This window comes from Lycium ferocissimum, chromosome 6 (assembly GCF_029784015.1).
Source record: "Lycium ferocissimum isolate CSIRO_LF1 chromosome 6, AGI_CSIRO_Lferr_CH_V1, whole genome shotgun sequence".
Taxonomy (NCBI): Eukaryota; Viridiplantae; Streptophyta; class Magnoliopsida; order Solanales; family Solanaceae; genus Lycium; species Lycium ferocissimum.
In genome coordinates this window covers 10680280-10702732 of record NC_081347.1, presented here as the reverse complement: position 1 = coordinate 10702732, position 22453 = coordinate 10680280, and the positions used below count along the sequence as shown (strand labels likewise).

The 22453-nt window shown below is 36.2% G+C and overlaps 1 protein-coding gene across 2 annotated transcripts; it reads left to right on the top strand.

Annotated features, from left to right (window-relative positions):
* Window positions 1–1884: 1884 nt before the first annotated feature.
* On the top strand, window positions 1885–20612 carry LOC132059299 (phosphatidylinositol 4-kinase beta 1-like). Of its 2 annotated transcripts, XM_059451880.1 has the most exons (16): window positions 1889–4008; window positions 6759–6947; window positions 7043–7091; window positions 9374–9506; window positions 9613–10078; window positions 11069–11149; window positions 11229–11351; window positions 13368–13437; window positions 15966–16063; window positions 16208–16312; window positions 17967–18020; window positions 18849–18992; window positions 19106–19159; window positions 19247–19321; window positions 19556–19639; window positions 19717–20612. In XM_059451880.1, the coding sequence occupies exons 1-16, from the start codon at window positions 2401–2403 to the stop codon at window positions 19816–19818; spliced, it is 3435 nt and encodes a 1144-aa protein (XP_059307863.1). In that variant the 5' UTR covers window positions 1889–2400; the 3' UTR covers window positions 19819–20612. The 2 variants fall into 2 exon arrangements, 1 of the variants encoding a protein (XP_059307863.1); XR_009415536.1 differs by lacking the exons at window positions 17967–18020; window positions 18849–18992; window positions 19106–19159; ... (1 more) ...; window positions 19556–19639; window positions 19717–20612 and having other exon boundaries at window positions 1885–4008; window positions 15977–16063.
* The last annotated feature ends 1841 nt before the right edge of the window (window positions 20613–22453 follow it).

Sequence of the window (22453 nt, the reverse complement as noted above, 5' to 3'; positions counted from 1 at the left end):
TGGCTTGTAGCCCAGAAGCCTGAGAAAATGAACTAAAGCATTGTTTTATTGTTGTTATAGATAGTAGGTCAACTCTAGCAAATAACGAGAGATAATCAGCAAATTGTTAAAGCCTCTAATATTGCACCACATGTTAAAGAAGTGTGACATATATCCGACCTAATTTACATGGTAATGAGGTGCACGAAGACAAAAACCTCTACATTATTACTTTCTTACACGTTAAGATTTCCAATTCAATTTTGTGTTGTTTAGATTTTGTAAAAAAATCTGTTATCTCATAATTGTGCATAGAAATATTATTGATTATTTTAAGGTTTGGTTGATCTTGGGGTATGCATTTGTGACCACTATATTCGATTTTAATAAACACATAAATGGATCATGTCCCACTATAGAGAATTAACAATGTTATGTGATTCAAATATATTTTCAATCCTTTGTATTTACCCGCATGTTTTTGGTTTTATATAATCGTCTAGTTTGTCATTTTACAATGTCTTGCATCAAATTCTATTAAGAGACATTACCAATAAAAATATACTGATCCAAACTGCTATTCTAAACATTGTGGTCGAACCTAATTCACATGCTTTTCCTAAATCGTTTTGGTCATTCTCCAAACATATACAAATGCCCAGCCCGGTACACTAAGTTCACCCTATGCGAGGGGTTCGGGAAAGGGCCGGACTACAAGGGTCTATTGTATGCAGCCTTACCTTACATTTCTATAATAGGTTGTTTCCACGGCTTAAATCCGTGACCTCCTGGTCACATGACAACAACTTTATCAGTTACTTCATACAAATAAAAATCATATTTAATTTTTTTATGAAAATAATAATATTAATTCTTTGTCAGCGATACTTTAATCAATAAATGAGATCTATGGAAGGTATAAGATCTCTTAAACATTTATTTTCAGATATAGTAAAGTTGACATGATTTGAAGAATAAGTTTAATAAATTATAGTATGTCATATGTTACGAAATACAAAACAACATCCCGTTTCTTTTAATTTTTTTGTATTTATATACATATTTACATTATGTGACGTTAGAAAATACTACCATCTTAATGAGGATACATATGAACCTACTACCACTGTTAGTCAATATTAGGCTTTATTTTTTAGAGCTTATTTCGATCCCAAATTATGAAAGAAAGTCAATTAGTTGATGTTGTAGCAATTGAAGCCATTGTTTTGTTATTTTATGCATAGTGGCCTAATGCAATATGTTACACGCATTGTTTGCTAAAATTCCACAATTAGAAAAGTTATAAACATAATTGACAGTTTCATTGGTGATTTGAACAAAAATGGAGATTCTCTCTATAACACAAGACAAGTTGTTTATATTTTAGAAACAAAATTATTCCATACAATATCGTGTAAGAACGTACAAATTTTGAAGAATCCATCATAAATGATGTATTTTGTGTTATTTTAATTAAATAGGAAATATAAAACATCCAAAATAATTCAGCTCGTAATAATTCGAGAGGTCCCTTACGAGAATCTCTTTCTTTCTATCACTATGCAATAAGGATGTGCTTTATATAATTAGATTTTGTAAGCTAAAACATGTCCCCCTTATTGGTTTTATAGCCTTTTATGAGAAACTTTTATTTTTATAACTCAGCTATCTCTATTTTTACACATAAGAGATCTTACTTTTATATATAAAAAAATCAAAATTAACACACAATCTTTACATACGTATTTTCTTCTATTCAAATTATAAATATTCTATTCAACCATTTCCTCCTTTTGATTTCATATGAAAAAAAATCAATAAAAAGGTTTACATAAATTCAATGGAACATATAAAATTCAACTTAGTCCTAAAAATTAAAAAATTCATATTTTGAATATTCGCTTAGCTATACATTGCTCTCTTTTCCCGTCAATAACGTACCCCTCTCATCACTCAACTATTCACTTCAAAAGTTGAAACCTCACCCAACACCCTCAGCGCACGTTAGCACTCACCCTCCAATTCTTCCCACACCAAATTCTTATAATACGCCTCTGATCACCACCACCCCCAAACCTCCACCCCTTGTGACGCCCACAGCGCACGTTAGCACCATCACCCCCTTCATCCAGGTGATACGACGTCGTTTCACCGTCTCTCCGACGGTATATCAATATCCACGTCGGATCCAAAAAAAAAAAATCAAAATTCAAAATTCAGTTCCTTTTTATTTCTCTTCTTAACTGACTTGATCGGTAATTGAGTTAATTCAGTTAATTAAGTCTTTGAATTTTTCACTGATTGAAGTAATTAACTTTGTATTTGAGTAATTTGTTACTGTATATAGTTGTAGTTGCATAGCTGTTAATTTTTAGCAAGAAGAAATTAGGGTTAGGGTTAGGGTTTTATGATGATTTAACAATGGTGAGATTATTGGGATTGACACGTGGCGAGTCGACGGAGTCGCCTCGTGAGGTAACTAGAACAATCCCAACAAGTGAAGATATTGGTGAAAGTGGTTGGTTAATTCGGTTTTTTGATTCGTCGTTTTTTTGTGAGTGGATTGCTGTTAGTTATCTTTATAAGCATGATCATCAAGGTGTTAGGGATTATTTGTGTAATAGGATGTATACATTGCCATTATCTGGTATTGAGAGTTACTTGTTTCAAATTTGTTATATGATGGTTCATAAACCGAGTCCTTCGTTGGATAAGTTTGTTATCGATGTTTGTTCTAAGTCGTTGCATATTGCGTTGAAAGTGCATTGGTTTTTGATGGCGGAGTTGGAAGATACGGATGATAATGAAGGGATAAGTAGGTTACAAGAGAAATGTCAGATTGCTGCTACTTTGATGGGTGAATGGCCACCTTTGATAAAACCCCAAACGAGTTCGTCCATTTCTGTGGGGAAGAATCAGATGCTTAATAAGTTATTGTCTTCAAAACAGAAGCTTTTGTCGTTGACGTCTTCGCCACCAGCTGTACAGCGGTCGTTGTCGTTTTCGGCATCTTCGGGTGGGAGTTCGTTGCCGCAGGATGATGGTGGTGTTGGGAGTAAAATATCGTCGCCTGAGGAGAATAAGATTTTTAAGAAGTTGATTCCGGGTCCGAAAGTAAGAGATGCATTGCTCTTCAGGAAATCCGTGGAGAAGTCTGCAGAGAAGGGGGATGATGAAGAACCAGAAAAGAATAGTTTTTTGAAGAGACTTTTGAGGGATAGTAGGGATGAAGACGTGAGAAAATCAGCGGAAAAAGATAAGGATGATGCAGAACCGGAGAGGGATGGCTTTTTTAAGAGGTTTTTAAGAGAGAGTCGGGATGATGATAGTAGGAAATCTGTGGACAAAGATGAAGAGGAGTCAGAAAAAGATGGATTTTTCCGCAGACTTCTTAGTAATAGTAAAGATGATGATGCTAGGAAATCTGTAGATAAGGATGCAGAGGAATCAGAGAAGGATGGTTTCTTCAGGAGGCTTTTGAGTACAAGTAGGGATGATGATGAGGATGTGCACTCAAGTACAGATGGATTTTTCAAACGTATGTTTCGTGATAGTAAAAATGATTTGGAGGATAAAGCAGGTCCCAAACCTGTTGAAGATGATGAAAAAGATGGGTTCTTCAAAAAGTTTTTAAAAGACAAATTTGAGGAGAAGAAGGATGTAAGAGATAGAAACGAAATAGCTGAAAAATCAACAAGGAGTTCTGAAGACGATGAAAAGGAGGGGTTCTTCAAAAAGTTTTTTAAGGAAAAATTCGAGGATAAGAAAGATGGTAATGACAAGGCTGATGAGGATCTCAGGAGGCATGCAAATGGTGAGGAAGAAGAGCCTTCAGATTTTTCATTGTTTCGTCGAATCTTTCGAGTGCATCCAGAGGATTCAAAAATGTCAGCAGCAAATGAAAGCAGTAATGGTGGCAATTTTCTTGAGAGCAGTCCTGGAACTGAGAACTTTTTCCGCAAGCTGTTTAAGGATCGTGATCGTTCAGTTGAAGATTCAGAGCTTTTTGGTTCAAAAGGGAACAAAGAGGTAAGTTCAGTAAAATCTCTTCGCATTTCCTGTCAGTTGCTGATAACACTCTGAGTAACTAATCAAGGAAAACGACTGAGTCTGTAAATTTGTAATGCCATATGTAAATCTGTTTACTCATTTTGCATGAGGCCAGCTGTCATCCGCTCATGTTTCCTCAAGAATAGAATTATTTCAATTCTGTCCTTGATTTTTGCCCCAAGTTTTAGCATGGAATTGTTGCAGGCTAACGTCTCATTGGACTTGTTCACCTCGGTAACTTTAGTGGCACTTGATGTTAGACTATATAGAATCCATTCCACTGATAATACGCCAAATGGTTGGTGGTTTAATGATATAACAATAGACATAAATCTCATCGTAAAGGTTCTTGTTTTGGATATTTTATCCAGTGTGTATGGTGGTCATTCGCATGTTTCCCAAATTTCTATTATTTAGTGATAATACATCATGAAGAAGTAACGGTGGAACTAAAATCAGCTGTCCCCTTGACCCAAACACATACTAATTCTATCTTGAGCATCTATGCCTGGTTTTCATTGAATCTTTTTTATCATCTTAAGGAACAAAATAATTCTGCCTTGACATGATAAATGGTGATGCCCACCTGCAGAATGTAGTCGTCCCTGGAGCCCTGAAGTAGAAAGCACTTCATTTTAGTGTTATATACCACTTATTGTTATGATATAATGCATTGTATGCTCCTGCAATTAATTTCAACATGTAGACCATTCCTTCCCGAACTGCAGATCTCTGTTGATGTTTTTATGATTGGAGAGATATGACGTTCCATCTCAGATCTTGTTAGCTAAACACCATGATTTTGGTCAATCAAGAACTAGGGTAAAACAAAGGAAATGAGAATGGCCCAGCCTTTCAATGATTCCACAGAGTGATGAAAAAATTGATTAACTCAAGCAGTCAGTTTTCATGATCATACGATGACACAATCATATGAGAGAGAGAGAGAGAGAAAGAGAGAGAGAGAGAGAGGAGCTGTGATGATGCAATGGGAGTGACCTTAAGTTTCAGATCTACTTTATATACAATGAGGGACACAGCATTTAGCAAATTAACTCGAGGATGGGGAGTAAGCGTGTCTCAAGAAGACATAAATTATCTTTTATTGTAGGTTTGTGGCCCACATTTGGGATCTTCTTTTTCAATGTTTTATATCTCATGGAAGCTACTAAGAACTGTGGAGGAGACAATTACAGTTGGGGATTTCAGAGGGTGGGTAGAAAGGGTGTTAGTGCTGAGAATTATACCATTGTGCATCTTCTGTCTAATTTGGAATGGAAGAAATAGGAAAATGATCCAGAATGTAAAAAAGAATCTTGCTATTTCATGGATTCTTTTGGCTCAAAGTGAAAATACCCAAGTTTTTAAATTGATGATTAGAATAGTTTGATGAGGACCGTGGATAAACTAGCTTATAATACAGACTTGGTGTGATATTAAGGAAATTTATTTGCTTTATCAAAAAAGTAAGTAAAAATATAGTTCTTTTTACATAATTACCCAGAATTTAGGAGTTTAATAGCCTTAACGCCCAGATGCTGATGTGGCAAAGAGTGACCCCAATAGTGTATTCCTTTTATTTCTTCTTTAGATGCAATGGCTATTTATTTTAACTATATATTTCTTCTTTTTTGGGTTAAATCTATAAAAAAGACTTGGCTAAAGCTCCATTATTTTTAGCCAAAATAAAAAGTTTTAGCCTAAATAATGGAGTTTAGCCATGATTAATTACACTAAGATGATTCAAAATATTAATGAATTTAAAAGGTAACAAAATATATTTTGTTTAAAAAATGCACGTGGACAAATAAATCCACGTGGCAGCTCATGGCTCTCACTTCCCTTTGATGAGACTGGTCAGGGAGGCTGAGGCTATCAACTAGCCACATACAGGGGGGTAATTAGGACCAAATATAGTTCAGGTGCGGTGGATAAGCGGTGTCAAGTTCTAAGGTAGTCCCCAGGTATTATTTCCCCCGCACAATCTATCGTAGGTACATGCTGGTACACAGTTCATTCCGTCCTGTTTTCTCTAATCGTCTTCCTCACTTTCCCGTGCAAAAGAATATCTTTGAGTGTAACGGGCATTACCTACTTAAAACCAAAAAGGCCTATAAACAAGCTTTACAAATGCTGATTGTAGATGATGGCACAAACTGGTGATCGGTGTCTTCAGTATCCATTTCACACGTATAACACCTGTTGCAATTCACGGTACATCCTCTGCGGGTTAAACCAAGTCAGACAGGCTTCATATGTTGCAATCCAACAGAGAAAGCAACATTGAGAGTTTTGCTTTTCCTGAATCTTCCAAGGCCTTTGTGTGATAGTATACAGACATTCCATTTTGATTTTTCTTTCATGACCTCACACAGTAATGGTGGCGAAGTTATTACTACTGCTAAGTTTTATAGAAAGTCGTTTGAATGCCACAGTTCTTTAGGTTCAATATATCTACACTGCATTGAGTTATAATGAAATGATGGAAATGTGATGCAGTCTTTCTTAGATTATGGATGAGCACATATTTCATGTTGGGCTCTTTACACAAGCCTCCTCTGCAATCAAGCAGAAACTAGTTGTAATTGAGAAGTTAATATATATATATATATATATATATATATATATATATATATATATATATATAGTATGATAGTGGCTTATCATAGAAAAATATATATATAGTAAGATGGAAATTTTAACTTAATTCCTTAACGTTCATTCCGCAGAAACGTCCTGGCTCCCCAAAGCAGCATGAGAGGTTAAATGCAAAACCTCCACTTCCAGATAATGGGTTGTCACAATTTCGGAAAGGGGCATATCACCAGTCACTTGATTTTGTGCAGTCACTGAGTGATACTTCTTATGGATTAGTAGATGTGTTTCCAGTCGATGATCGCAAAAGTGCTCTTTGTGAGGTGGTTCTACTTTTAACTTGTTCTATTCACATTTCCTTTGGTATGATACCTTTGTTAACACTTCCCCTCACTGACTTTCGCTTTTCTGCTTCTAGTCACTAGCGGAGATCAATGCACATCTAACTGATGCTCAAAACAGTGGAGGTACACGCGTACTGAAAATTTAATGCATCAACTGTATGCGTTTCCTTATATAGGGTACAATAAAAATGTTTATTGTTGGTTTGTTCTGTCTATTATCTCAGTTTCCCTTTTGGACTTTAGAGAGGTTCTCATTTCCACATAAAGGCATAAAAATTTGAGGAATACTTCCTGCAGCTGTAATTGTTTTGTCCTATCTTGGAAAAGCAGTCGGTTTTAACAAGGTTCTTTTATGCAACTGTTGGGATTTGTCATCCATTCTTGCTATTTGCTGCAGTGAACTAGTGGATAGCATTTAAAATTTGATAAGTGTCATTTCACCTTGGGATGTAGTGGCTTATGTTGGTTTTCCTTGGTATAGAACTTGTAAAGATGTTTTGGATTCAAAGAAAGAAGAGAAATAATGGATACCATTCACAAGTAAAGAAAAGAGAGGCAAAAAGGGGAAAAGAAGTGCTATTGTTTTCTTTTTGGCCTTTTAAGGAAGGAAAACAATGCGGACACTGTTTGACTCTAGGACGTGAATGAAGTATTTATTTTCTTCACAATCTTCTTCTTTGGTATCACAAAAGCTTCAAGGAACTCAGTTTGAAAATAAGAAAATTAACTGTCCTGGATAACTTTCATAATTTCCCAGTTTCATTTTTCTTTTAATCTCTTTTAATTTTCTATTTAACTTTTTCACTCTGATTTAATTCCTACTTTTTGGAAAAACAAAAAGAGATGTCTTTTTGTTCATTGGTGCATTCTACTTTCTTTTCCTGCACAGGCAGGTAGGCAGTTACTCAGAACAGGGGGTCCCACTCCACTCAAGTGGATGATTAAGTCGTAAGAGTGGGACTACACATCCTTTTTTTTAAAAGATATTGAGCTCACCCCCCTCCTCTCCTTTCATCCTCTCCCTTTATTAAATGTGAAGCATCTGTTGGAGTGTGTAAAGCTATTATTTGGCTACAATTACTTTTATTGGTGTAAATCAGTTTGACCAACATTTTCATTCACTTTTTATGGGATTGAAGAACTTTCCTGTGTGAGATCCCTTGTTTCCTGTGATGTCCTCTTTTCTTAATGTTCTACTTCTTCTGTTCAATGAAAATGCATTCAGTGTCTGAAACATCGTTCTTCCCGAAACATATCACCCCTTGAATAGTGTGGAGGTTCATGGAAATATAAGTTAAATGGTTCTAAATAACAGAGTTTGGCATACACGGTCAATTTCTCAAAACATTTGCAATAGGGTTGTTCATTCATACGGGGTCACATTTTAGCAATAAGCAACTACACATTTATTTTAAAAAAAAGCTGATTCGATTAACTTTCTGTTGAACTTCAGATTCATATATATGTCTTCTGGAAACAAACATTATGGATTTAGAAACTAAAAAGAACTCTATTTTGACCACCGATCCCTTAACTAAAAATAATTAGCTCTTGAGGTCAAAGCACGTGGAGGGAACATGTCTATAGACTTATAATCTCAGCCACTTGGAATTCGAATAGAGTTGGCGAAGAATAGAACGCAATGGAAGCGAAAGATACACATAGTCAATTAGTACGGATTACGACTCAACCTGTTGAGCCACTTACTTTAGGTTCATTATTTGCCCGAAGTTAATATTTTTAGAGAATTGCATGTCAACCGAAAACATAAAAAACTTCTAGTGTCAGAGAGCCCTAATATATACTATTGAGTGTCGGAATAAAGCTGATCCTAATGGAGTGGAATGGATATTGAGAACTCACTAGTCACTATAGCCAACCCTAGCTAGTTTAGATTGAGGCATTGTTGTTGTATGAGGTCAAAGCAGTGTTGTTGGTAGGTCAAATAAAGTGGGAGATCAGGGTAACAAGAACAACAACAACAGCAACCTAGTGTAATCCAACAAGTGGGTAGGAGGTCAGGAGTATTAGTCTTCATATTTGGAGATAGAATGCCTTTCTGTTTAAATTGGTCGTGTTAATTCAGGCAGATTGAGTGTGAAGGTTGATCAAGTATAATGAGATGGAGGATGTATCAGTAAAGTGCAGGTAAAAAAAGCAGGTACTGAAGACATAAAACAGATTGGCGAAGTCTTTGATTTGGCAGCAATTCCCGTATATTAAGATTGTGTGATATAATGTAATGCGGGCTATGATGGTTTTCCTACTTCTATATTTTCAATTCATGTGGGTGCAAAGTTGTGCCCAAAATATATTCACTTTGCAACTCTTAGCTCAATCAAGATATATTTCCTTTGCAGCTTTTAGTTCAATTCTGTTGTCTTAATTTCTTTGCTATGCTGCAGGAGTATGCTTTCCAATGGGAAAGGGAATGTATCGTGTTCTTCACGTACCTGAAGATGAAGCTGTTCTCTTGAATTCAAGAGAAAAGGCTCCTTATTTGATATGTGTTGAAGTATTAAAATGTGAAAGCCCCAAGTAAGTTGATGACATTTATGATCCAAAGACACTTTTAACAGGCTGGTTTCTGTTTATCACTGCCTTATTTTTTGTTCTTTCCTTTTCACTTTCATGCAAATGACAGTTCAAAAGACACATCCAACTCTCAAAAGCTGTCAAAGGGTGGGATCCCTCTGGCAAATGGAGATGTTCTATTGCCAAAGCCTCCTCCTTGGGCTTATCCTCTGTGGACTGGACAGGATATGTACCACAATGACAGGATGTCAAGGTCTGCTTCTCAGGCCATAGACCAAGCAATGACTCAATTATGGGATGCCAAAGTGAAGTTTGTGCGAGTGAATTTTTCCGTGGAGAAGCAATCAGAGTCTGCAATAGATCATTGCAGCCTTGGTTCTGCTTCAGAAAGTTATAGTCAATGTAGAGAGGTCCCATCTCTTCCGTTGAACTCAGATGCTATTGATCCAGAATGGGTACGGGTTGTCTTGACTGTAGATCCTGTTGTTAGGATGGAGGATATAGTGGACCAAGAACCACCAAGAAAGAAAGAGCATCGAAGGGTTCCCAGTACAGTAGCTATTGAGGAAGTTAAGGTAACCTCATGTCTGTTGCGTATGTGAACATTCTTTTACACTCCTTGAGTGAAGTTTCTGTATGCTTATTGGATCTTCACGAGATGAAATACTGCCTTTTGGCTAAGATCAAGTGTAATATCTGATCTTCCTGAAATACGTGAATGTCTTTTCATCATTCTTCTGTTCTAGCCTCTATATGACCAAGTGTCCTTAATATTTGTCCATCAAGACATCAAAGATGTATGTTTAAGTCACCGGGACTTTATTGAGTTGTGTCAGATAGAGTATTAGGTGAATTCAATTTTCATTTAATTGTTGTGTCTAGATATACCTGTTGTTTTGAACTATTAAGAGGGGATCGGGGGAACATCCACTCCAGAATTTGGACCTCAGTTTTGGTAATAGGATTACATTGCTAAGCAGTTGCATTGTCTTTTGAAATCTAGGGTTAATGGAGAAAGATAATGGATCTTGGGGAGCCATTGGATAAGGGGAAACCACACTTCCAAAACCATTGAGGTTGACGTTTTGATCCATTGTTGCAAATTTATGGTAGTTTTACACTGCTCCGGGGAGAACTGAAACTGGAAATTTGGATGAAATTGCGGAGCTTTTTGTGTTGAATGTATTAGTTCGACGTTGTTTTTTAGTGGAGAGATGAATGTCACTGAATGCCGGATAAGTGGGATTTTAGGCGTCAATGTACTGTTATTCTTGGCCAAGCAAAAGACAGGTCATAATCTTATGTCATGTTAGGCATCTTTTTGCGATTCATGTGATGTTTTCTAACTCACTCCTGGGGTTTTCTTTCGAAAGATGATTACCGTTGTTTCTGTGGTATGTTCACCTTTTGCGAGAGATGGTTCTCTATAATTATCCATTATATGTACAGTTACCAAAAAAAAAAAAAAACTTATCCATTATATGATATTTTTTTTCATGAGTCCCACTTGTTCCTTTGATACTTCTCCATACATGAAGAAATCACAAACATGGTTCTCTTTACAGTTAGCTGCATTAAAAGGAGAAGCACCTCCTGGACTCCCTTTGAAAGGTGCTGGTCAGGATTCATCTGATGCGCAGCCTAAGGTAGAGACGTTGTCAGATGTTGTTCCTCTGCTATATAGAATCTACAATTACATGGACATGATAATCTTACTGAAAACAGGTCTCAAATGGTGGTCTTCCCAAGGTTAGTGATGCACTTTCTGGAGAACTCTGGGAAGTCAAGAAGGAAAGAATACGCAAATGCTCTGGCTATGGGAAATTACCTGGATGGGACTTGAGATCTGTGAGTCCCACTATCTCATTTTTTATGTTGTCTCCTTGATATTGTCTTCGTAAATTTTGATATATTAGTATGATATGTGTGCTTGCTTATGTATACAGAGAGAGGTTGATCCTTGGTAAAATTGTTAGTTTGTCTCCTTGATGCTCGTAATTGGCTGCCAATGATTAGGACATGCAGACATATACATATAAATCTACTCATGATATATATCATATACATATTCCCTGTTAAAAAATAATAGACATATTGTATACATAATGGGTTTCATCTCTTTCTAGTGGCTTTTTCCATTGGTAAATGTAACTCATTGATATTCAGCAACAAGTATTACATAATTTGAAATAGCCAGGTTGCACCAAAAAAACAGTGAAGAGAACATATGTATGCTTAATGCTAAATACATATTCCATTTGCCTTGAAAATTCTTGTGTTCCTTTCCTTCCAAACAGTCCACCATATTATTGACCGTCCAAGTTTTACTGGCTTTCGCAATCCTTTCAAGTGCTAGCATTGTAATGGCTCCTTTGTTGTCCTTGGCACGGACCAAGCAACTCCCAGAATGTTAAAAAAGAAGCTCCATATCTGGGAGGTGAAAGAGCAATGAAAGAAAAATGCTTGCCATCCTCATTTTGCTTCTGACAAAGGCAGCACCTGGTGCAGATTTTTATTCCCTTTTTCTGAATGTTTTCGTGTGTAAGGTTGACTTCCTTGGCCACCAACCAGGCACACCATTCAACTTTCAGTGGTGCTCTGTTTCTCCTGATATTTTTCCAACTTCGAAGGCCAGTTAGCAACAGTGGGCCTTAACTGCTGGTAACAAGATTTGACAGTAAACATTCCTTTAGCATTGCATTACCATTGTATAGTATCTGTCCTGCAAAGTGAGAGAGAGATCTTATGAAGTCTGAGAAGTGATGGACATAAGCTGTCCATTCCCCAGTCATTCGTCTTGTGCCTAGACGTGACGTTTCAGCCTTGTTCAGTCCAGTAATCTGACTGAAGAGCTTCAGAATTTCGTGCCACAGTTGGTTACTGGTCAGCCAAATGTATAGCCAGAATCAGCATTTCCCTGCCATCTCCAAATACTATTAAGGTCTTGGATTGGAAGGAGTCCCAGTGTGCTATGATATGTCTCCAGATGCGACATGTACTGTGATTGCTTCTTAATCCAAGAGTTAAGAAGCCATATTTGGTTACAATAACCTTCCTCCATAAAGCCGCCTCCTCATTGTCAAATCTCCTAAGCTATTTACGTTGCAAACTGGTGCTTTGAGCTCTCAAGTCTTGATACCCAGACTTCCTGTTCTCTTTTCAGTGGAGACCATTCCTGTTCTACCAAATTAAATGTCTTTTTTCCCTGTTGCCTTGTCATAGGAATCTCTTCGCAATTATCCGTCCTTTTGCTACCCGAGTCGGTAGAGGGAACAAAGACATGGTATTGGGTTTTGGGGTGGGGGGGAGTTAAGGAATCTAGCACACTGTTGGTTAGTACTAACCACCCCCAAGGGATAGATTTTGTACAATAACAAAGAAGTCCAGTTAGATCTTAGCCTTGGTAAATCATGAATCCTGAAGTTACATGTTTCCCAAGTCTGAAGATACTTGTGCTCTATCTATATATAATTCTTTCAAGTCAAGTTGAATACGCATTAGGCTTTTCACTCAGGTGTAAGGAAGGGACCCCATAAAACTAGGCTGAATATTCTTGTCAAACTCCCATGAGAACCTCAAAATTTTCAAACATTTCTGCCACTAGTATTTTGGTTTCCCTTGTGTCCTTTATATCTTTGTTATTTTTTTATTGCTTTTGTCACCAGAAAACATAGGGATAAAGTGAGACTTAATTAAGTTGATAATTCATTGTTCAAAGAATTTTCTGATTCCACAAAGTTTTCTCCATTATCTTTGCTGCTTCCTTTTTCTACATTGTGGGGGATATACAATTGTTTCTCAATATAATATTATGTTTTTCTCTGAAGTAGCAGCTAACGTGCTTAATTTCTGCCTTGCATATAGTTCATTGTGAAGAGTGGTGATGATTGCAGACAGGAGCATCTTGCTGTACAACTTATCTCCCACTTCTACGGTAGGTATCTTGGATTCAAAGATCCTTCATTGTTATAAGGTTATTTGCTTTTTCTATTTTATCTTGCGGTACCTTTTTGTTTTTAAATACCTTTGACTCATTTGCTATAAACTCTTTGCTTCAATTTTTCGTCTAAATGAACCCAATGCAACTTTTCCCAGAAGTAGAATCTCCTATATGACTAAGGGCCCGGGGGGGTTGGGGGGTGTGGGGTGGGGAGAGCTCATTATAAATGTTCCCCGACCCTGAGTCATTCCTAAGTTATTGAATTGAATTTAGTAGAGGTCTGGAACTCTTCCCTTATGCATGAACAGTTACAAATAAGAGAGCAGATAGGCCCAGTTGCCATGTAACTCGTTTCTGCTTTCTAAATCCTTATATTTATTTTTTGTGCTACAGTGTTTGAATATGGTTTTAACTTGATTTTGTTCAAAATATTATCGCAAATTGTGTTTGGTATCTTATGCAGAATGTTTTTTGCGGTAATATCGGTAATATCCCTTTGCTTTTGCTCTAAAATATATTCAGTACTAAGACCTTAAAATTAAAAGGTTAAAATGTATTTGGATGCAGGAAATTTTAAAAAGAACCAATTTAAGAAAAACTAGAAGTGATATAGGTAGTGTTCTTACATATGGGCACGAAACAGATGTATACATGGCAAAATAAACATGGTAATCTACTAGTAATAGAAAGAACTAACTCATAAAACAAACCTTAAGAAAGGAAATAATTTGATGCCTACAAACTTTGCCTAGAGAAATGAATGAGGAATTCAAGAAAATTATATCTTTGCTTATGACATATATAGAGTATATAAAAGTACTGAAACATTTGGTTAGCAGGGCCATATGTCTGAGTAACATTCGTCCTTAAGGAAGTGATCTTGAAAGGGGGGTCAGGTTATTGAGGGCTTATCTAGCTAGCAATCTTTTATGATATTGAGGTTTTCTCCATTTTCTTTAAGTAACATGATGATTGTGCACTCAAGTGTGTGTGCTAGCTGTAAATGAACTGGGCAAAAACGACAGGAGGCTGGGTGTCAAATCCCAATAGGAAAAAAACTGCTGGGTGATTTCTTTGACTCTGCCCCCGTTTGGTGAGAAAAATTTCCCAATACTTATATTGGTGATAAGTAGTAGATACCCGCGTGGAAATAGTTGAGGGTGCGCACAAGTTGGTCCGAGCACCACTACTACAAGCTATGTTGCTCGGACTCTTGAAAATTTTCAACGGGTGCGTGTCGGAGTAGTGTATTTTTGGAGAATCCTACACGAGTGGGGCATCATTTTTGGAGAGTCCGAGCACATAGACTATAAGTAGCCTACTTTTGAGTTTCGAGTAGATATTCAACCTTGCTTGTAGGCCTCACAGGTTAAATTGGGGTTTGGGTTGCGAGGTTGATTCCTTCAGTAGGGATATATAAAAATATATATATAGATATAGGTACTATTCACATAGAACATCATCTTGTAAATATTTGCTTGTCTGGTGTAAAAGTAAAACAATAGGCTTTATGATATCCAACAAGTCGATCTTCACCTAGATTTGGGATTCTTCAGCTTCTTATTGGTATGAGGCACACAGTCCCCTTCTGTGGATTCCTGTCTTTTTGAAGGTTGTCTTTCTTAATTTGGAAAATGTTTAACAATACTTGGTAAATACAAAAGCAATTTAACTCTTACTATTCTAGTAAAAATCATATTTAACTCACCTTGAACTGATGGGACGACAACAACAACAACAACAACATACCCAGTGAAATCCCACAAAGTGAGGTCTGGGGAGGGTAGAGTGTACACTCTCCAATTCTCAAGCAGACTTTTCTTTTTTTACCCCTACCTTGGGAGGTAGGCAATATGTTAAAAAAAATTCTTTTGGATTTTGAGTTGTATAAAATAACAATGATTTGTATTGGAGAACATGTACAGATAATAATGAAAATTATAAATAATTATGACAAATGCATGATTACTAATTAACATTAATGTAATGATAATAATTTAATATCATTTATAAAGGCACATATTTTTTAAATATTAATTTTAAATTTTTTGTAATTAAATTTTATTTTTAAATTAAAAACAACTGTGTAATTACACTTGTGCAACCAAACAGCACACTTGTAATTACACTGTAATTACATTATGTCAAACAAATGTAAATTAAATTGTTTGTTTATTTAGTCAATTCCTTAAAACGATTTTGGTAAATAATTGTTTGTTTATTTGTCAATTACCTTAATTGATTATGGAAGTTGTTTGTGCAGTATTTTCATGTCTTTACTAGCTCACAGGAAGGCTTCTGTTCTTTCCCAATGTACTTGCGAAAAAGAACAGTATTTTCTGCTGAAAGAGTGATCTAATTTTTTCCCCCATCCTCCTGCATTTGTTAGGTTTATAGCTAGGGTTTCTTTCCTAGATATGCTAATGTCAGTGGAGATTCTTGTTTTTGCTGTTGACCTTTAATATTGTTTTATGCTGTCAAGAGTTATTCGCTCATATTGTTTGAGTATTTTGAAATGGTAGATATCTTCCAGGAAGCTGGTCTGCCGCTTTGGTTGCGTCCTTATGAAGTCTTAGTCACATCCTCATATACTGCACTAATTGAAACTATTCCAGATACGGTAAAATATTGTTCCTTTTTCTTATACTGCACTAATTGAAACTATTCCAGATACGGTAAAATATTGTTCCTTTTTCTTGATAACCTGAGCATTCTTTATTTGTTGTTGATATTCGTGACAGCGGTTTTAATCATTGTTCTGCAGGCCTCAATTCATTCTATCAAAAGTAGATTTCCTAACATCACAAGTCTACGTGAATTTTATGTTGCTAAGTATCAGGAGAATTCTCCAACCTTCAAGCTTGCCCAGGTAAAAATCGTCAAGGGAAAAGTTTGTAGCCTTTGTGCTTCTACTACCGTCTTGAATTTCTTAAGGGTGCCCTCGATTTATACTTTCCCCATTTTTATTGGATGTAATTGTAGTAAAGCAACCAACTGAGTGTTTATGATCTATGTTTGAACTCTTAGATAATTATCTTCTAATTGAAGCATGATTAGAGCTTGTTGGAAGCCTTACCGAACCAAGGGAAAAAAAGTTCTTTTTTATAATGATGATAGTGTCTTGGGACCCTGGGGAAGCTTGCACGCACCTCGACCTGGTACCTCCCACCGGCATAGGTACTGAGTAACCCTGACCATCAAGGCTTAGGCAGATGGAAACAAATCCCCTAGTGTTTTTTTCCTCCGCTGGGGTTTGAAGTTGAGACCTCATGGTTCTCCTCCCACTTCATTGACCAGTAGGCCTCACCCTTGGGTGCAGGGCAAAAGGGGTAAGTATGTTACAAAGTTGTTGCACTTGTCCAATATGGAAGTATGATAAATGCTAACTGAAGTGGTGGAAATGGATAGGAGCTAAAGGGGATACATGATGACTCCATTGTACATGATATAACTCAAGCCAAAGGATATTAGAAGATGCTAAATGTGTTTTTCCACCTACACTAGCCTTTGCAATTGTCGAAAATTCCAGTCTTTGCTAACATAGCGCTTTATGATTTTGGAGAAAAAGGAAATCATAATAGTCCTTGCTTATTCCTCTTTCTTGATTTTCCGCTTTTATCCTCTTCTACTTTATCAATTCATCACTTTCTCCACCTAGTACCCCCCCCCCCCAACCACCTGCTGACGGTCCTTACACCCCTTCCCCCTTTAATTTCTATGGCCTTCCTCTACCATCAATATTATATTGCCCTTCTTGTCGACCTTTGCATTAGGCCTCTCCTCCTTCCTCTACCTTGCATTGTCATTCCCCTCATGTAGGAATGGTCAGGTATTGTTACTCAATAGCAGCAGGCCCTACTTTTAATTTTGGTTGGGTCTGGTGTAATCATTGTGGGATATTGGATATTAAATTTAATGATGTTGTTACAAAATTAATGTTTGTAATTTTTGTTTATGAGAATCGTGCATGTTACTTCAAACGAGGGTGTGCTTTGTTTCTCGTTTCTTGTCCTCCAGGATTCTTGTTAGCTTTTTGCTTCTCGCTTTATAAGATACTGGAATGCTAGGAAGTGTTGAAGTTTGGGGGACTCCTGTGCACTTCACTTTGAAACATAAGAAAAGTGCGTATATGATGAGGGAAACGCTCCTTATACTAGTTGTCATTTATGTTCCTTATTTTTGAACTATTGTTTTGGGTAACAAGTGTAAAGAAGGATTTATGGACTGATATGCTCCAGTCAATGACTGCAATATCGTTTACTAAATTAAGTTGTATCTTTGCTGTTGAGCCTTTCATTTCAAACGGCTCTTCTCTTGGGAAATTGTTTGGATGATAAGTTAATGCTTCCTAATAATTTTGACCTGCTTCATTGTATAATTCTAGCTGTATAGTTAAGGATCTCTCTCTTAATGTTTTGCTTAGCTCGCATTTCAATTTCCTTTATCTGGTTTTACTTAGGCACAGGACTTGTAAAATGAAAAGACTCCTTATTTTTATCCTTCTTTATTTTTCTTACATGCAGAGAAATTTTGTTGAAAGCATGGCTGGATATTCTCTGGTTTGCTACCTTTTGCAGGTGAGCTGAGTGACTTATCTCTGAATAATTTTATGATTGCACGAAGAAGCATAAAACACAGATCACATATTTCTGTTGTCAGCAGATGCTTCTTTCTCTATTATGTATCACCAAAATAGATCCATTTTACATGGGCTACATGCTAGCCATATCCTTTGATTATTTATTGCACATCTTATTTTCTTCTTGTGCTCCTATACCCATAAAAATTGAAAGAAAGAGATGAAAATCGGAAAGAGATGTTTGAAAGAAAAAAAAAGCCTAAATATGTACTCTGACACTATCTTAAGAAATAATGGATGTTTGATAAAGTAATACTGTATGGATCACAAATGGGAACCCCTAGTATTCAAGTAGTAAACAAAAATTTGAGAACCAATACAAAACTATGATTCTTTACCTAAAGTCAGAGAGTACCAGACATCTATGCTAGCAGGGATTATGTGGGTGTACTGAAGATTTATGAAGGAACGTAGACTACCCCTCATCTGTACAGTAGTAATTTCTACCGCTCTCCTCCCCAAGGCTCTCCTGTTTCTCTCACTGCACAACCACATTAGTGCCAAGGAACTACATGCCGTTTGCTGCTTCTTCTTCTCCCTCCCTTGAAGGGCAGCTCAACAACACATCTTTGACACACTCAAATGTTCACTTGTTTCTCAGTGTCGAAATGTTTGTTGTCCCAAGGGTTCCAGAAATGTTTTTTGAATCTGTTCTTTTTTTCCCTTTGATTTTTCTTAATGTGGCTACTATGAATGTCTTCAATAATAGCTTTCCTAGTAAAGTAGGTGTTGCAATGATAACCAGTCGTTCTGTTTCTGTTGCTAGATAAAGGATCGACACAACGGAAATCTTCTATTGGATGAAGAAGGACATATCATACACATTGACTTTGGTTTCATGCTATCTAATTCACCTGGAGGGGTAAATTTTGAAAGTGCACCATTTAAATTGACCCGCGAACTCCTTGAGGTATATGCTGCTGAAGAATCTCGTGTCTAATTTTTTACTATACCCTTGTTATTTTATATTCTGGATGTGTTTTATACAGTTTCTCAGCATATATTGTGGTTGATTTATGCTAGATCATGGATTCTGATGCTGAAGGAGTTCCAAGCGAGTTCTTTGATTATTTCAAAGTAATATATTGTTTACTGGGATGTATTTTGTATCTGGACTTCTTTTTGTATTTTTGTGCTTTATGCTTTCTCTTTTCCTGTCTTCAGGTTCTATGCATCCAAGGGTTTCTCACTTGTCGGAAGCACGCAGAGCGTATAATTCTTCTTGTTGAAATGTTGCAGGTAGACCCTGATACACAGTTCCCATTGCTAATTTCATATATGTTTTATTTTGTGTAAAATCTTTGTTTTCTCATATATGAATCTAACTTTCTAGCAGAGGGCGGAATTGGGAGTTGCATCATGTGATTGAGTTACTATGCATACTTGTTTGGTCAAACAAGTTTTCGTCTTTATGAATTTATACATTGATCTCCGAATAACACAGAATTTGTTTCCCTTCTATCTTTATATCAGGATTCTGGTTACCCTTGTTTCAAGGGTGGTCCCCGAACAATTCAGAACCTAAGAAAGAGATTTCATCTCAGTTTAACAGAAGAGGTTTGTTACTGGTACAAAACTTTATTCAATTGTTTTTATCATCAACGTGGTTATGATGCCCTGTTTGTCTTTGCCAGCAATGTGTTTCCTTGGTACTTTCTTTGATTAGCAGTAGCTTGGATGCGTGGCGTACTCGACAGTATGATTATTATCAGAGGGTCTTAAATGGGATATTATGAGGTCAACTTGAGTTATCCACGTCGTAAGGTGATGATATGTGTGAAGAGAGCCGATCATTAACTTGTTTGCTGACGGGGGGTTTGGTTGGGGAAGAGTAATTCACTATATGGATGTGTTTCTCCGAGTCAGTCAAAGGTTAAAGGATTGGTCTCTTTGCAGCTTGCTTCTCTTCTGAGGAATTTGTAATTGTACCTGCGAATGTTGTATGAAATGTACCAGGTGCAAGCTCTCTTCAAGAGGAGCTTTAATTTCTAGTTTCACTCAATTTTCACGATTATCGGACAAAGGCCGGGGTTGTCTCAAGATTCAGTGAAGAGATTTTGTCGAGTATACCCATCTGTGGGTACATACTGTACAGAGATGTGTGTAAGAAATGCAACAGCAGTGGCTAGCTAACAGCACACGAGAGACGGCTGTTGGGACTGTTTGGATTGAAATCATGAGTTTGCTAATAGATTCTGGTGCAACATGATATTTGGCTTGTACAATAGCTTCTTTGTTTGATTTTGTTTTTCATTCTTCTTCTTTATTTTCTTTCTTTTCCCTCTCTCTCTCTCTCTCTCTCTCTCTCCTTTTTTTTTTTTTTTTTTCCTTTTTATTATTGTGTCAAAAGCATTAATTAGATAGCAGTAGGAAAATTGCAGCCTGCTATTTCTTGATTTTCAGTCTTTGATTCTTTGTGTTCAACGGGAGATATCTGAAACAGCAGAGTTGTGTAATGTATAATATTTTTTGTCGACCACAGCTCTTCATAGTGCAATTTGTGCAATGAAATACCCCCTTTTGTTTTTTACTGCAATCTTTGACTGAGAAATGCTCATGATGGATCTGTGATGATTTTTTTGTTTCAAAGTTAAAGGCATATTTTTGTTTCAAAGTTTTAAGGATATAAAGTAAAAAAAATAGTACGACGGTAGTAAAACGCTTAAATACTAATTGACTGAAACTATTGGAGTTCTAATATTAGTTCTTATCTAACTATAATTAATGGAATATTCTAGAGTATGAGAACTACTAATGAAGCACAAATCTGTGAAATAGTGGTGAGTTTTGTTAATATTCTTTTAATGTGGAGTGATAAATAATCTGTATCATTTTATTTTGGCATTTAAAATCCTTTTTTATTGAAAATGGGAAAAGGGCCAGGTTTTTAATTTTAAACTATTTGATGTGAAATGACTTTGCTCTTCATTTTATCTTTGGCACAAAAACACCGAAGTTAAAAGTAGTTCAAAAGTACACTCGCTATTAGCTAAGTAGCTCGTAAATGACTTCTCGCTATGGTTGCTTGACCTTGAATCGGAACCTAAACTATTTGAAATGGTACAAGCTTTGTGTTCCATCCAAAACGTAGATATTTCAGAAGTTTTTTTATGTACTAACTCTTTCTTTACTAATGCCATAACAGAACTAATATCAGGCAAATTGTAATTACTTTCCTGCTTACGAAGCGGAATAAAAAAATTGGCTAATACAAAACAATAAATTCTAATAGTTTGTAAACCTTGCGATTTGAAACTTTTTAAGTTATGACCAGGGGCGGACCCACATGGTCTCAAGTGGATTCATATGAACCCACTTGTCAAAAAATTACAGTGTATATATATGTATATTTATTCAGTTTTTGAAAAAATGGAATGATATATTTAATATTTGACTCCACTTTAACCAACTGCAATGCTCAGCGCAGTGGCAAGTGGGTTCAAAAGTTTCTCAATGGTCGTGAGTTCGAAACCCATCTACAACAAATGAGCGATCTTTTTTTCCTTTTAGTCATTTAAAATTAAAATTTCACCACACAAGTAATATTATAAGTCATTACCTACTGTGCTAATTTAACCACACAAGTAATAATATTATGTCATAACCACTGAGCACAGCCGCATTCGTCCCTTACTCTCTTTTCCTTTTTTTTTTTTTTTTTTTTTTTTTAATTTATAATATAATAGAATTAAAATACAAAAAGGACTCAAATCCCAATCTAAAAGGGTCTTTGAAAAGTGAAATCCCCAATTTCAAACTCCCCACTCGTCTCTCTCAAGTCTCAGCTGAAGCAAATTTCATCATCAAGTTCGGCTTTTGCATCAACACAACACTAAGCATCGATCAAGTTCGCCTCTTTGTCCTTTACTCTGTACTTCCATATAAATAAAATTATTGTGGCTGTTTTTGATTTCTTCACTTGAGAAAAACCCTACCACTTAAAATTGAAGAAAATTGATTTTGGGATTTTGGATGCTAAATATAAGCATGTAATGGAAGGAATAGGTAGAATGAAAACAAAGTTTTCATAATAAAATAGTTCTCAAGCATGATGCCATTTTTTCTACAGTTACAATAAAACTCTATAATAGAATGGAAGAGTTAATGATAATGAACCTTTTTCCTATGTCTTAGCTTTTTGTTGCTGCCTCTCTATTCTGTTATATTATTGTTCTAACTTCTAATTAGAATTTTAATTTTGTAATCCAGTTTCAAAGTCCAATGAAGAGATATTTCTCTACGGTATCGTCCAAGTTTCCACAACCAAGTTCATCCGCTCAAAATGTTCCTCGTGTGAAGAAAACTTGAACCGCTTTGAAGAAAATCATCATTCTACTAAAAACAAAAGTAAGGAGTAGATTTGGATTCTCT

Excerpts from the sequence above, each read along its gene's own strand:
- LOC132059299 (XM_059451880.1), top strand. The coding sequence starts at position 2,401 with ATGGTGAGATTATTGGGATTGACACGTGGCGAGTCGACGGAGTCGCCT. Across the intron at positions 4,009-6,758 it reads GTTCAAAAGGGAACAAAGAG|AAACGTCCTGGCTCCCCAAA; the intron begins GTAAGTTCAGTA and ends TTCATTCCGCAG. Across the intron at positions 18,021-18,848 it reads TGGTTTGCTACCTTTTGCAG|ATAAAGGATCGACACAACGG; the intron begins GTGAGCTGAGTG and ends TTCTGTTGCTAG.